We start from the raw sequence: 15876 nt of genomic DNA, 5'->3' as shown, positions 1-15876 counted from the left end.
AACATGTTAATGATGCGAGCCCAAAGTGAATCAATACTGAGTCAACACCAGATGCTGATGTCACAAGAACAGTTCCTGGACACAACTGGTCGCCAATCGATAGTCACGTGCCTGCATCCGCGCTGCCTCTATGGCTGCACGGGCTAATCCAGTGGACATGACGCTAGATGATACAGGCTAATCCAGTGGACATGACGCTAGATGATACAGGATAATACAGTGGACAGGACACTACATGATACAGGCTAATCCAGTGGACATGACGCTAGCTGATACAGGATAAGGCAGTGGACATGACGCTAGCTGATACAGGATAAGCCAGTGGATATGACGCTAGATGATACAAGATAATCCAGTAGACATTAGGCTAGCTGATACAAGATAATCCAGTGGACACGACATTAGCTGCTACAAGATAATCCAGTGGACAAGACGCTAGCTGCTACAAGATAATCCAGTGGGCATTAGATAGCTGCATCAATCTACTTGACGCTAGCATTAATTAGACTACTGACGATAGCAACAAACTACTTGACGCTAGTATCAAACTACTTGACGCTAGCATCAAACTACTTGACACTAGCATCAATCTACTTGACGCTAGCAACAACTACTTGACGCTAGCATCAAACTACTTGACGCTAGAATCAAACTACTTGACGCTAGCATCAAACTACTTGACGCTAGCATCAAACTACTTGACGCTAGCAAAAATCTACTTGACGCTAGCAACAAACTACTTGACCCTAACAACAAACTACTTGACGCTAGCATCAAACTACTTGACGCTAGCAACAAACTACTTGACGCTAGCATCAATCTACTTGACGCTAGCATCAAACTACTTGACACTAGCATTAATCTACTTCACGCTAGCAACAAACTACTTGACGCTAGCATCAATTTACTTCACGCTAGCAACAAACTATTTGACGCTAGCAGCTTTGTACTACTTGATGGACGAGTGTTAACCCCCCCCCCCCCCCCACACACACACATACACAAACAGATACAAACACACACACCCTCCCCCCCCCCCACACACACAAACACACACAACACACACACAGACAGACAGACACACACACACACACACACAAACACACACAACACACACACACACAGACAGACAGACACACACACGCTGACGGGGAATGCTGAAACCACTTACCTTGGTGTACCTGGTGGCGTAGGAGCCAGTCAAGAGTGAATGGAAAATGATAATGGTCTCATCAAGATCCCAGACAAAGACACGCTCCAAATCAGATTCGGGGCCAGGTGACGGTTGGGTTCTGCTCCTCCCCCTTGACCTTGAACCTCTCTGCCCTGATAAAGAAAGGTCAGAAACGCTAATCAAGATCTGGGAATACAACGGTCCGTCCGTCTATAAAAAAAAACAAGCACGGTCTTAAACATGATGGAACAGTCTAGGGAAACAGGCAGCGGATTAACATTAAATCTCAAATTTGACACTGGGTTTATTTGTTTGCTTTATAAAGATGGTATACTCGGACAATGGATGAGGGCTGTGCTGTCTGTCTACAATGAGCCATATGTAAAAGGTATCTCAATGAAAACGTAACGCACTGTGAGCTAGTTTGACCAGAAGAGATAGATTAGAACAGTATTCAGACCTACCCCCCCCCCCCCTCACACACACACCTACACTAATCACCTGCTGCACATACAGGCATACATATGAATAAATGTCCAACTTGCCAGGAAAAAATGCTACCAAAACAAAAACAATGGCATTGCCATCACTAGATCTAAACAAAAAATCCGAATGTGAAGTGTTTAAATAAGTACTAAGTAGAGTTACAGATTGTCTTAGTAAAAAAAAAAACTACTCTCTAGTACTGTAAGGGTGATACGTTTATTTCACACAATACACAAGTAGTATATTAGGTCCCTTTTGGAGCGAAGGCGCAGGCGCTGGGTGAGGTGGAGCAGGAGCAGGAGCAGGAGCAGGAACTAAGGCTATATAGTAAAATACTCCCCCAGCCTGGTACAATGACATATAGCAAAATACTCCCACCACCAGGCGCAGCCTGGGTGAGCCTGGTACAACGAGATATAGTAAAATACTCCCTGGGGGAGCAGGAGGTACACCGACATATAGTAAAATACTCACCCAACTGGGTGAGGGTGGGTGAGCAGGCGGCGCAGCCTGGTACAATGAGATATAGTAAAATACTCACCCACCTGGGTGAAGATGGGTGAGGGTGGGTGAGCAGGCTGGTACAATGAGATATAGTAAAATACTCACCCACCCTACGGTGGGTGAGCAGGAGGGGGAGTAGGTCAGTAGGTCACCACCGGTGACCTTGTGACGTAATCAGTGACCTTGTGACGTAATCAGTGACCTAGTTACGTAATTTTAATGCGTTTTTTTTAAATTAGTTTGACGTAATTAGTGACTTTGTGACGTAATTAGTGACTTTGTGACGTCATCACTGACCTAGTTACGTAATTTTAATGCGTTTTTAATTAGTTTTAATTTAATTTTTAAATTTTAATTAGTTTTTTAATTAGTTACGTAATTTAATTACTTTGTTTGTGTTTTGTTTGTTTAATTTGTTTGTTTACTTGTTGTTTAATTTAATTACTTTGTTTATATTGTGTAATTTTTATTAACGAGTTACGTAATTTGATTATTTGTTTACTTTTTTAATTATTTTTATTTTGTTTATTTTTAATTTAATTTTATTTTATAATTAGTTAAATTATTATTAACTAGTTACGTAATTTGATTTTAATTACTTTTGTTTATTTATTTATTTGATATATTTCTTTTCTTTGTTGTTTAATGTTGTTTATTTATTTGAATGTATGTATGTTTTAAATAAAAGACTAACACTAGCATGTACTAGAACAGTCTTTGTATAGGGACCATTCTCCAACACAACGACCGTGTACAAAAAACAGGTTAAAGTCTCCACCACAACGCTAAAGTATACAAACATAGAACATTCATTAAAGATAACGATCAGCCACAGCTGTTACGTATCGACCCGCCCGCGAAGTTTTCTCACCGCTGCCCGTTTTAATGGGAATGTATTGATCGCAGCCGCTGGCCCATCACACCTAATTAAATTTTTTGTTATGCTTCACCGAGTTTCCCCCGCTCGGTTGACAGCTGTGCAACAGCTGTTGTGCGACAGCTGGTGGTGTAATTAGGTTGAGCAACCGGACATTACCTTGTTGGTTTTCTAGTACGCGTATGCTACACGTATATACACACACACACACAATCACACTAAATTAGAACAAAAGTCTTCTTATATTTTATTTGTTTATTAACGTTTTTCCAATTCATCAAAGGCTTTTAAAATTTCATCCTGTAAACTCAACAGGCGCTCAAAGCAGACGCGACTCATACTAACACCAGAATTTGTAGGAAAATTAAGATCGGTCCCATCTATAAGCTCTCTAAGATTTAAAGTGTTTTTGTTCATGAATTGGCTAACAATCGCCAATTTAAATCCGGTGTGATTCATCGTTCGTATTTCCGTCACTTTATTGTTACTCCTGGCCACAAGTATCCAATCTTCATTAGACATCTTGAAATAATCTTTTATAATTAGTTCCAATAATTTGAAGTGTTAAACGTGTTATAATACGATCGTTAATATATTGACGACTCGCTGACGCCGAAAAGGGTTGTAATATAACTTTTAAATTTGCACCACGAGCTTTCTTCAAAACAAAATAGGCTGCATATAACCCGCAACTGTTGGTTCGAATATCTTGTAACACTCTTGAATTGTAAACGAGTGGTCTGTTTGAGTTATTTTTTATAAAAGACAAAATGGCCGGCTCCCGAGGTGGTAAGCCAAAACTATCGAAATAAGTAAATTGGGATAGTCCGTTGAAAAATAGACCAACCCAATGACTCCCTGCCTCCGAGGACGAATCTAGATTGATAATGAATGCCGCTTGCTTCGTTCTATCGAGACGCGCGGGTAACTGATCGCACGCTAAAACGGCAAAGAGAGTTGTGCGTTGCACAAATAAGTCCGCGGCCAGTATACTTTGTAGTTCTCTTGTGTTCATTTTCTTTTATAGGCCAAGTTAGGCGGTGTAATCTGTCAGCACTTGCCTCGTTTTCGAAATTTCTAACACCGAATCAAGTTCAGCATACACAATAACTTGAATCGGGTCAGCTGTAACTTGTGAAAATTTAAGTTCAATAGAAACAGGTCCGGATTTAGCCAATTCAAATTGTTCACCATCCAAAAGACTAGGGCTTAAATCAAAAGCAAACAGGGTATACCCGTTCTTAAAGTTTTTATAATCTATCCCATTCCCAGCATCTTTTCCAACCATACCAAGAGCGAGGTTACTATTGAAAAACGCTCTAATGGCTTGTTTCTTATCAAAGTCCATGACCAGTGGTTTTCCCGATAACGAGCGACCATCAACGCTTACATTTAAATACGTCAAGTGAAAATGTTGAAAATTGAAGGGGTTTTTCGTGTAACTTCCATTAAAGGCGGTAGAGGCGACTAGACCGATCACTAAACGGGTCGGTGTTTGACTCATATACAAATTGTCTTGGTTGTGACTTAACATACCTTTCGGTATAGCAAAGGTTTTTATTACAACGCGTTTAAAAGGGTATTTTGCATTTGTTGTCGTTAAAGCCTTTTCGTGTGCGATAGAAATGGCGGGGTTAAGTCTGGCTTTTCTAACCACCAATGTTGCGTACGTTATAACCGCTTTATATCCCTTGTTTGGTTCTGCTGTCAAGAGAGTGAAACTGTCTTTTGCGGGTGTAAGTTTAATTTTAATGTCAACACCATTCAGCATATACCGATCTTGAGCGAAAATGTCAGAGTGTATACGTCCCATCATATCGATCTCATGACTTTCAGCAGCGGTGGTGCGGCGAATCCTATACCCTTCATTATTATCATCTTTGAATTCCTCGAAATAACAGGCTAAGTCCCTCGCATAAAGAGCGGCCGATAGAGACCCATTCTTGGCCTCTTCCCCGTGATTTAACGTAGCTTCCAGATAGGCGCGATACGGATAGGTGTTCTCACTAGCAGTAATTAGCGTATCGTTTAGAGAAATATCCACTTGTGAAAATAAACTGTGCAAAAAATAATTGACGGGTGCGACATCAACGTCCGCTGGTATTGAATCACCATTCGCTAAGGTTACTTTAGCGCGCACGTGTAAATAAGTATTAAACAAATCGAGATAGTCTTCACTGTTGCCAGAAATGGCAAATTCTATAGGTGCACCTTGTGCCAAGGACGCCAGGGGATGTATTTCAACAAATTGACCCTCCTCGACGGCAGTTTGTGTCGGGGGTGTACTAAATAAATCCAATCCAGAATGTAAGCACTCACAGGAACTCGGGTGAATAAGAGCCATGGTTAAGCAAATATATCTGAATACTTGGGATGCTTCTTCTTAACACACGTCTTCGAATGTTTGTGGTTTGGTCTGCGTGTTAGTTTTATCTGTTGTTCGAAGGGTTCACCCGGTGGTCTCGAGAACCCCCGCTTTCTTCTCAACCCGCTTCCTGATTGGTTTTGTCCTAGGTGATCAACGGCGCCTTGCAATAAACGATGTCCGGCTTCCTTGGCGTGTTCTTTAAACGATTCTCCAACGTCTCTTCCCGCTAATGCGTCGTTTGCAACTTGCAACCCGGTACTAACACCTTCTCTGAGTAAAGCCTTACCTCCCGTCTTTATCCAAGGGAGGACCATTCGACCTAGACCACTAAAGAAACTACCAATACCGTGTCCTCTCTGATTTCGTCCACCGATAAAAACGGGTAAACCATCACCGTACTGGTTACAGTAAAAATCCTCGTACAATTTAGGGTTTCGATGTAAAAGTGTGTGTTTCACCATGGTGTGAGTTATTCGAGATCGAAATGTTTACGTGTTCTAAAATGGAGTGTCAACACCGACGTTCCACTTGTGAATGAGAGCGTTTGTCCCAAGTCATCGCATAAAAGTATTTCCACAGTGTCGAATGAAAAGCGGTTCAGGGGGATGTAGTGTGGTTTGTCGTAAATACGAAAAACGGAACTTGTGTTCTTCTCAACGATCGGTACGGTTCGAAGCAAAGGGACCATGACATCACCAACCGGTCTCGTTTTTACGAGGTCACAATAGACGAATACCGTTTTTACTTCGTCTTCAGGGAGATGTTTCTCCCTAACTCTACCAGGAATATGTAAATAGCCTGTCAACCTGTCACGGATGGTACTTTCTATTCCAGCCGCAATTACTTTTACGACAACTTTCTTAAATCCCTTGTTACAGTTTGAAATTATAACTTCCACTTTTTGTTCATCAATATCTCTTTTTATTAGTTTTTTAATAGCGTTAACAAGCGGGTCTATGTAATTATTTTTGGTCTGTCGTACTCCATATATGAAAAGGTTAACGTCTTCACCTTCTGTACTGGAATGATACTGGAGCCAAATTTGATGTTCTCTAAGCATACAAAACGCGTTCGGCATTTGAATCTCGACCAGACCAACTTCGTAGTGTAAACTCACATCGATAGTCTGTGGTAATTTAACGAAAAAATGCCCAGCCTCGTTGTCTGGAAAAACATTCGGTGATGTATTGCTAGGCAGGGTCACATAAAAACTCATTGTAAAATTTTCGTCCTTGCAATGGTTGGGTTAGGTAAAATATATCCGAGACAGCTGGATAACAACACGACCCAGAGTTTTCCCTCTTTGTCGTCGACCGTTCCACGCGTCAGATTAAATAGTGAAAAAGCAATGACGACAAATATAACCAACATTTGAGAGATGAAAACGATTTCCGGTCGTGTCCTTAGTCTACCGAACCAACTCGAAATGGTCGAACCGATAGAAGACGTGGTGGATCTGGGTCTCACCTCGATCCCACCGAACGGTCTGAGCGTTTCTTCCAACACGGGGTCATCCAGACTTAGGCTTTTTACCGTTTCCTCCATCCTTAGTCTTTATATTTCGAAATGTCTCTAGCTGAAATCCAACTGTTGAATGAAGGGTTATAACCGAACCACTTGACTAAATACTCTTTACCACCGACACCCTTTCTTTCTTGTATAATTTGTTCGACGCGGTACACTTTTTTGTCCCCCACTTTCTGAAGCTCCTCTTTGTAAAACGAACCTTTCACTTCTTCACCTGAATCATCTTTCAAGACGTATGTTACAGGCGTTGTCGCGTTCACGCGGCTCACCGTAAACAGTTCTTCCGTCCACGACGGGGTATAACCCTTTTTAAACGTGTTTCGGCTTTGGCCGATCCGTACACGATCACCTTCGTTAAATACTTTTCGATAAGTAATGTCCCCATGTTCGTATAAAGTATTCCAGACCCTTTCTTGATTAGACAAATTAACATTCACAGGGGCCATACGAATACTCCTATGGTACGAGTGGTTATAGTTGGTGATCAAGTCGTCTACGACATCAATGTAACGAAGACGATTTGTTTTTGTAAAGTACCGCCACATTTTTTCTTTTAATGTTCGATTGAATCTCTCAACTATAGCCGCCTTAATATCTTCATTCTCAGTGGTAAAGAAATGAACGCCTTCATCTTTAAGAAATTTTAAAAATGTCTTGTTGACAAATTCACTACCTTTGTCTGTTTGAAAATTTATAGGTTTTCTAGTAGTAAATATTTTACGTACGGCCTCCGCTAGAGCCTTACCCGTTTTTTTCTTTATCGGAATCGCCCAGGCGAATTTGCTAAACACATCGATGCAGGTCACTAGGTAAGAAGCACCACCATTGTACTTTCGTAACATGCGCATATCTATAAGATCCGCTTGAAACTGGTGATTTATCCCACCGGTGATGGTGGCGCGCCTCTGAAAGCGTCGCCGAAGAGGTTTATGTAACGTGTAGGTATCCTGATGACTTAACCATTCTTTAATTTTCTTAGTTCCAATTTCAGGGTGCTTAAACACGCCGCCGTAGGCACCTGGTCTACTAGGATCATAGTAATGTCTTTTTAGTGTTTGGTTTTTTCCCACGCGTCCCATTTGGTAGTGCTTGTTTTAGTTTTCTTACTTCTGGTACGTTTCGATGGTGGTGTTTTTTCTACGTGTGTCTTCGTTTTCTTCGAGGGGTGAATATCAGAGTCAGGCGAGCCGGATTTCGTTTTAGTTTCAGATTCTGTTATGTCTATCGTTTCTTTTTTAGGTTCGGTTATGTTTTCTTGTGGTTTTTCAACCTCGGTCGTTGGGGTATTCACGGTGGATGGTTTCACATCGACTAATCCTAGGGACTTGTTTCTATAATCGCTAAGTCGCGTCGTGTAGAGTTGTAGTGTCTTTTGATATTGTCTCACTTTGTCGTGTGGTGACAAATCTTCCCTATTTAAGATATGTTCCATTTGCATATCCAAAAGGCGTAGACTATCGTTGAGTGTATCGGGTGGTACATATGCTTTTTGTTGCATAGACTCTAATATTCGAGGATCCATTAAAAGCATTTTCCTGGCCATCTTTAAAATCCCAAGACACCTTTAAGCACACCGAGAACTGGTCCGAGTAAAGCACCTAGGAAACCACCGGTCTGCAAAATTTGCTTTCGTCTTTTGACGGTCAATGACTTTTTGGTAAGTTGTCTCAAGTTCACTTTGTGACGACGCAAACGTCTCTTCTGACCGGGCGTGAGGGGAACGTTGCCTTTTAAGACATTGTGACAGCACTCGCATAACGTTTTTACGAGTTGTGGGGTAGCATTTTCGACAACGGCTTTCACGGCGGGTGGTTTGGCCCGAGCCAAAAACCTTAACATCTCACCTTGTTGTTTTACCGACTCAGACATGGTTGCTTTTATTTCGGGACGTAAACGACTTGCTGCTCGTAAGAAAAGATACTACTGCGTAATCTCAGATTATCCGGTGTTTCCTGTCGAAGGTCGATCAACAAATAACCATGAGGGGCCGATGTTGCGTCCTTAAAACTTTCCTGGACATACGAAACGCGACCGGGATACATTTGTTTTGCCAAATTTGTAATTTGTGAACCGTCTCTAGGGTTCTTGAACAACACTATGTAATGCGAATTGAGACTGATGGTTCTTTGTTCTTTATTTTTCCCGAATAGGTTTTGGACAATATACATGACACTAATATTACGATGGTGACTCCCTTTCGTAAACAATTTTGTAATTCGCTCATCTGTTTCCGCCATCAAATCATCGATGACGACTAGACGTCGACGTTTTCCATCCCCCATTGATCCATTTTCTAAGTCAGGAAGACCTTCCACAAACTGAACGTTTTTTATGGTATCAAACAAAGGTTGCCACTCCCCGTAACAGTAATAAATTTCCTCGGGTGCCGGCTCCATCATCTCTGACACCTGGGATAAAAAGGTTTTGACAAATACTGTTTTACCACTCCCAGTTGGCCCAGCGATCAGAGCGGTAAAGGGATGTTTCCATCTCGGATCCATCGTTTTAAATGGTTGATTTTGCTTCCAGTCATACATCTTATACAGGATACCGAGTTACATAACTTTCGGGGACAAGTAACAAAACAATAACACATACTTGTCTTTTAATATAAAAGTAAGAAAGTTAGTTTCTGTGATTGTGTGTGTGTGTGTATATACGTGTAGCATACGCGTACTAGAAAACCAACAAGGTAATGTCCGGTTGCTCAACCTAATTACACCACCAGCTGTCGCACAACAGCTGTTGCACAGCTGTCAACCGAGCGGGGGAAACTCGGTGAAGCATAACAAAAAATTTAATTAGGTGTGATGGGCCAGCGGCTGCGATCAATACATTCCCATTAAAACGGGCAGCGGTGAGAAAACTTCGCGGGCGGGTCGATACGTAACAGCTGTGGCTGATCGTTATCTTTAATGAATGTTCTATGTTTGTATACTTTAGCGTTGTGGTGGAGACTTTAACCTGTTTTTTGTACACGGTCGTTGTGTTGGAGAATGGTCCCTATACAAAGACTGTTCTAGTACATGCTAGTGTTAGTCTTTTATTTAAAACATACATACATTCAAATAAATAAACAACATTAAACAACAAAGAAAAGAAATATATCAAATAAATAAATAAACAAAAGTAATTAAAATCAAATTACGTAACTAGTTAATAATAATTTAACTAATTATAAAATTAAATTAAATTAAAAATAAACAAAATAAAAATAATTAAAAAGTAAACAAATAATCAAATTACGTAACTCGTTAATAAAAATTACACAATATAAACAAAGTAATTAAATTAAACAACAAGTAAACAAACAAATTAAACAAACAAAACACAAACAAAGTAATTAAATTACGTAACTAATTAAAAAACTAATTAAAATTTAAAAATTAAATTAAAACTAATTAAAAACGCATTAAAATTACGTAACTAGGTCAGTGATGACGTCACAAAGTCACTAATTACGTCACAAAGTCACTAATTACGTCAAACTAATTAAAAAAAACGCATTAAAATTACGTAACTAGGTCACTGATTACGTCACAAGGTCACTGATTACGTCACAAGGTCACCGGTGGTGACCTACTGACCTACTCCCCCTCCTGCTCACCCACCGTAGGGTGGGTGAGTATTTTACTATATCTCATTGTACCAGCCTGCTCACCCACCCTCACCCATCTTCACCCAGGTGGGTGAGTATTTTACTATATCTCATTGTACCAGGCTGCGCCGCCTGCTCACCCACCCTCACCCAGTTGGGTGAGTATTTTACTATATGTCGGTGTACCTCCTGCTCCCCCAGGGAGTATTTTACTATATCTCGTTGTACCAGGCTCACCCAGGCTGCGCCTGGTGGTGGGAGTATTTTGCTATATGTCATTGTACCAGGCTGGGGGAGTATTTTACTATATAGCCTTAGTTCCTGCTCCTGCTCCTGCTCCTGCTCCACCTCACCCAGCGCCTGCGCCTTCGCTCCAAAAGGGACCTAATATACTACTTACACATGCTAGGAAAATATTTAGTTGTATCATACATATTTTAGGAATATATTTAACCACAGCATACACATTTTAGTTGTACATTTAACCGTACCATACACATTTTAGGAACGCATTAAACCGTATCATTCACATTTTAGGAAAACATTTATTTTACCTATTACGTACAGTTAAAAAACATTTAAACGTACAATACAAGTTTTAGGAAAACATTTATTTTTACCGAATCATACAGATTTTAGGAATCCATTTAACCATACGTATCATACACGTTTTAGAAACAGCCGTATCATACACATTTTGAGGCAACATTTAAGCGAGTCAGAATAACCAGTTACTCAGTTCAATGGGGTGATGGTGTCGTGAGTGATGAATTGTGTACAGGGAGTATTTTATCTTGAACCATCCTTTCACCGGCCCACCGTTTTATCACCAAGGGACAATCAGAAACCGTTAGACCGACGTCAAGCCCAGGAGGCAGGTTGACACATTTCACGCGTCGATACCCAACCATCATCAGCTTCCCCGTGACCCCCCTACTAACTAACACTACCCTAAAGCATCGCTCCCCACAACTTCACTTTGATCTTCACCACATTTTTATCTGGCTAACAGAATGTGGATCCAAGCGTAAGAACGGTAACTCGTTTTTTATTGTATTTTTTTTGTATTTTTAAAATAATGATTTTGAAGAAGAAGAAAAAAAAGCTCAGAAGTTAAGCTGGTGTAAGGACATGAAATTAGACAAACGTAAACCCCAACTTGATAGGGTTATCTAGGCCCGGGCCACTAAAGATAATGACACCAGCACGTACGGCTCGCGTAAAATCAAACAATGAAACCGGGTTTAAACCCGCAAATCATGAATTTAAAAAAAAAAAATAATTAAGGACGCTCGCAATAAAACAACAGGTAGATTGTGAAATCCCCCACCCCCCCCCCCCTCCCTAGTTCGTGTCTTGTAGGTGTGTGGTTAGGAACTGTTGCAACAAGTGTGGCCGTGTGTTTTTATAAGCTTGTAATTGTATGTCTGCATGTTATATTCGTGTCACGCAGGGTGCTATTACAAGCATTGCCTCTACAACGTAGGCTGTGGGTTCCGGCCGTCAAGTTTGTACGCGGACGTCACATAGGACATATTTTATAGAACGTCTAAGATAGGATAACTCCATTGCACTGAGGAAGGATAACTCCGTCTAACTGGTGTAAATATATCACTCCATAATCACATAGATGAATGTGAAATTATTTTTTAAAATGTAAGTTTATGTAAAAATAAAGGAAAGAAGTGATAAATAACAAGAAGAAGACGAGGTAAAGTGTAGGGGTTATGCGCGCCCCCCTTACAAAGAGCAAATGGGTTGGTTAGGGCGCGGGGCCAAGGCTTAAGTAGCCCAGGGTATAATGGAGGAGACCGTTGGTGCCGGTACAACAAAGAACACGGGGGGATGGCACAAAGAGGACTCGGGGGTAAAGCAAACAGTACCTGTGGTGCGTGCTACACGGGTCTAGACAACAAGTGACGGAAATGGGGTTGGGGGGGGGGGGGGGGGGGGTAAGGGAGAGAATGGGACTTGAAGATCTGAAAAAACTTGAATGTGGTGCTATATAATAGAGAAGGTGTAACACACGGACAAACAAAACATAGCTGGCACTATTTAGAACTGACAAAAATTAATGGACAAAAAGCAAAGGTGTGTACATCAAATGAAGGTAAACTGTGCCACAAAGTGTGCAATACATACGCGATAAATACTTTTTTTAAGATAATTAACTGGTACTGGTAGAAGAACCTAAAAATTAGTTTTTAAACTAAACACCCTTTTGAATAGAATGTATGTTTGCCTACTCTATAAGCTATAATGGACCAGATATTAGAAAATTAGTGTTTCTTTCAGACATTTTTCTTCGGGGGGGGGGGGGGGGGATTGAAACTTTCGGAGTATAGGGCGGTGCTTCAGGGGTAGGGCGATGCCTCATCCCTTCCCCCGAAAAGATGCGTGAAAGAAACCCTGCAGAAAATGGGCTCGTTAAAAAATTGGAAGTTAATTTATATGTAAAGATATTTACACACAGAAGACGCTGTTATAAATGTAATGGTGGCCTACAAGCCTACATGGTTTACATTGGGCTAACTTGAATAAGATTATTTATTGCACATGTGAGACGGCATGCAAATACTGAGCACGAACCAGTGTAAAAAAAAACAACTACCACATGCATTGTCGTTTTTACCCCAGATTTTGGAGAAATAGATGCAAAAAACTGACCTTACAAACAAATAAAAATAGACACGAAATGAAATCAACAAGGGATATTTAACTTAAGAAGCAAGAATCATTCAGGCGGAACCGGATCCATCGTTGAACAAAAAAAAAAACTGAGCAGGTAGACGACACAGACACAATGCAGAAGGTTATTACACACGAGTAAGCGATTAGATGGACGAATAAGCGAGGTGGACACTGAGCCGTACAGGCTTACTTGAGACATTACCATTTTCTTTCAGGGGCGGCGACGGGCTGGCCAGCTGGTTGTAGGCGACATCAGGCGCTGTGTGGGAGATTACACAACATGAGTATCATGTGTGGGGGGATGAGTATCTTGGTGTGGAAGATACACTACATGAGTATATTGGTGTGTGTGGGGATTAGTGTATTGTGTGGGAGGATACACAACATGAGTATCTTGTGTGGGGGGATGAGTGTATTGTGTGGGGGATACAAACATGAGTATTTTGTGTGGGGGTGAGTGTATTGTGTGGGAGGATACACAACATGAGTATCTTGTGTGGGGGTGAGTGTATTGTGTGGGAGGATACACAACATGAGTATCTTGTGTGGGGGTGAGTATCTTGTGTGGGAGGATACACAACATGAGTATCTTGTGTGGGGGTGAGTGTATTGTGTGGGGGATACACAACATAAGTATCTTGTGTGGGGGTGAGTGTATTGTGTGGGAGGATACACAACATGAGTATCTTGGTGTGGGGGGGGGAGTGTATTGTGTGGGAGGATACACAACATGAGTATCTTGGTGTGGGGGGGATTAGTATCTTGTGTGGGGGGCTTGTGTGGGGGGATACACAACATGAATATCTTGGTGTGGGGGGAATACACTACATGAGTATCTTGGTGTGTGGGGGAATACACTACATGAGTATCTTGGTGTGTGGGGGATACACTACATGAGTATCTTGGTGTGGGGGATGAGTATCTTGTGTGGGGGATGAGTGTATTGTGTGTGGGGATACACTACATGAGTATCTTGGTGTGTGGGGGATGAGTATCTTGGTGTGGGGGGATGAGTTTTTTGTTTGGGGTGGGATACAGAACATGAGTATTTTGGTGTGGGGGGATAAGTATCTTGGTGTGGGAGGATACACAACATGAGTATCTTCTTGTGGGGGATAAGTATATTGTTTGGGAGGATACACAACATGAGTATCTTGGTGTGGGGATGGTATTTTGTGTGAGAGTATATCCACAATGAGTATCTTTGTGGGGGGGGGGGGGGATGAGTATTTTGTGTGGTGGGTGGGATACACAACATGAGTATCTTGGTGAGGGAGGATGAGAATCTTGGTGTTTGGGGGGGATGAGTATCTTGGTGTGTGGGGACGAGTATCTTTGTATGGGTGATGCTAATCTTGTGAGTGGTGAGTAGCTTGTGAGGGAGGATACGCTAAATGAGTATCTTTATGTGAGCGGATACACTACATGAGTATCTTTGTATCAGAGGATACACTACATGAGTATCTTGTGTGGGAGGATACACTACATGAGTATCTTTGTATCCGCTATATGTGAGCGGATACTCTAAGTACCTTTATGTGCCGATGATACACATATCTTGACAAAATGTTTATATTAAAGCAGACACCCCCAAAAGTTAAGCCCTGATTGTTTGAGCGTGTTTGTTCTAGGTTGTTTACACGCGTGTTTTCTAAGCAAATGTGTGAAACCATTCGGGCCCCACGAGCCGGGGTAGAATGATGTAAGAGACGGCCGCCTCTGTGTTGAACAAAGGAAATCATTTGAAACACGAGATTCATTTCAGCCACTGGCAATTTTCGTTCCATTTGGCCGGAGCCAATAGTTAGACTCGTTAGAAGAGGACATATGATAGCCTGATGGCTAAGATGGCCTCAGGAAAACTCGAGCTATCGTATGTGTGCACACGCAGGGGTTGTATGGGCTGGGGGGGGGGGGCTGGGGGGCTGTTGGAGTGTATAAGGCGGTGTGGGTGTATGAGTGGTGGAGTGTCAGGGGCTGTATGAGTGGTGGATCTGGTAGAGTGTCTGAGGTGTGTGGGTGGGGTGTGGTGGTGTGTACAGGACTGTATGGCTGTATAGGTTGTGGACATGGTGGTGTTAGGGGCTGTATGAGTGTGTGTGTGGGGGGGGGGGGGGGCTGGTGAAGTGTCGGGCTGTGTGGTTGTCGATCTGGTAGAGTGTCTGGGGTATGTGGGTGGGGGACCTGGTGGAATTAAGGTGTATGAGTGGTGGATCAGGTGGAGTGTTAGTGGCTGTAAAAGGGGGGGGGGGGTTCAGGTGGTGTGTCAGGGTCTGTATTAATCTAATAGCTGGTGATTCGGTGGAGTGTTCAGAACTTACATCGGGAGATGGAACAGTGTGAAAAATACACTAATACGAAAGAGCACGGACACAGGGACACACATACAAAGTATATTCAACTTGAAGCAAGGGACTGATTGTTAAATTCCGAAAAAAACCAAAAGGGCAACGATGAGATGAATGAGAAACCACTTAAATAGTGTGTTGCTCCTGTGTGGAAAAAATGATGTAGATGTTTATCATCTTAATGGTACATTTAAAAATTAATAATTATCGTTTCTTAAAAATATACCAATCTAATATTTATAATTAATTATATCCACTAATGATCATCTGTATATGAGTATTGTATGCAATAATTTCTTGGAT

General features: G+C 41.6%; 1 protein-coding gene across 4 annotated transcripts in view; it reads right to left on the bottom strand.

The window, feature by feature from the left end:
- LOC131954442 (eyes absent homolog 1) overlaps positions 1–15876 on the bottom strand; it is a 99320-nt gene that overhangs the window by 19761 nt on the left and 63683 nt on the right. For 3 of the 4 annotated variants that reach the window (XM_059318110.1, XM_059318112.1, XM_059318111.1), the window contains exons 11-12: positions 13428–13484; positions 1172–1326 (exon numbers count right to left, since the gene is read on the bottom strand). In XM_059318110.1, coding sequence (XP_059174093.1) covers positions 1172–1326; positions 13428–13484 — 212 coding nt within the window. The remainder of the gene's footprint in view (positions 1–1171; positions 1327–13427; positions 13485–15876) is intronic. The other variant, XM_059318113.1, reaches the window with a different exon arrangement.

The sequence above is a fragment of the Physella acuta genome, unplaced genomic scaffold (assembly GCF_028476545.2).
Source record: "Physella acuta isolate Inbredline_101_S28 unplaced genomic scaffold, ASM2847654v3 ptg000999l, whole genome shotgun sequence".
NCBI lineage: Eukaryota > Metazoa > Mollusca > Gastropoda > Physidae > Physella > Physella acuta.
This window is presented reverse-complemented; position numbering and strand designations above follow the sequence as displayed.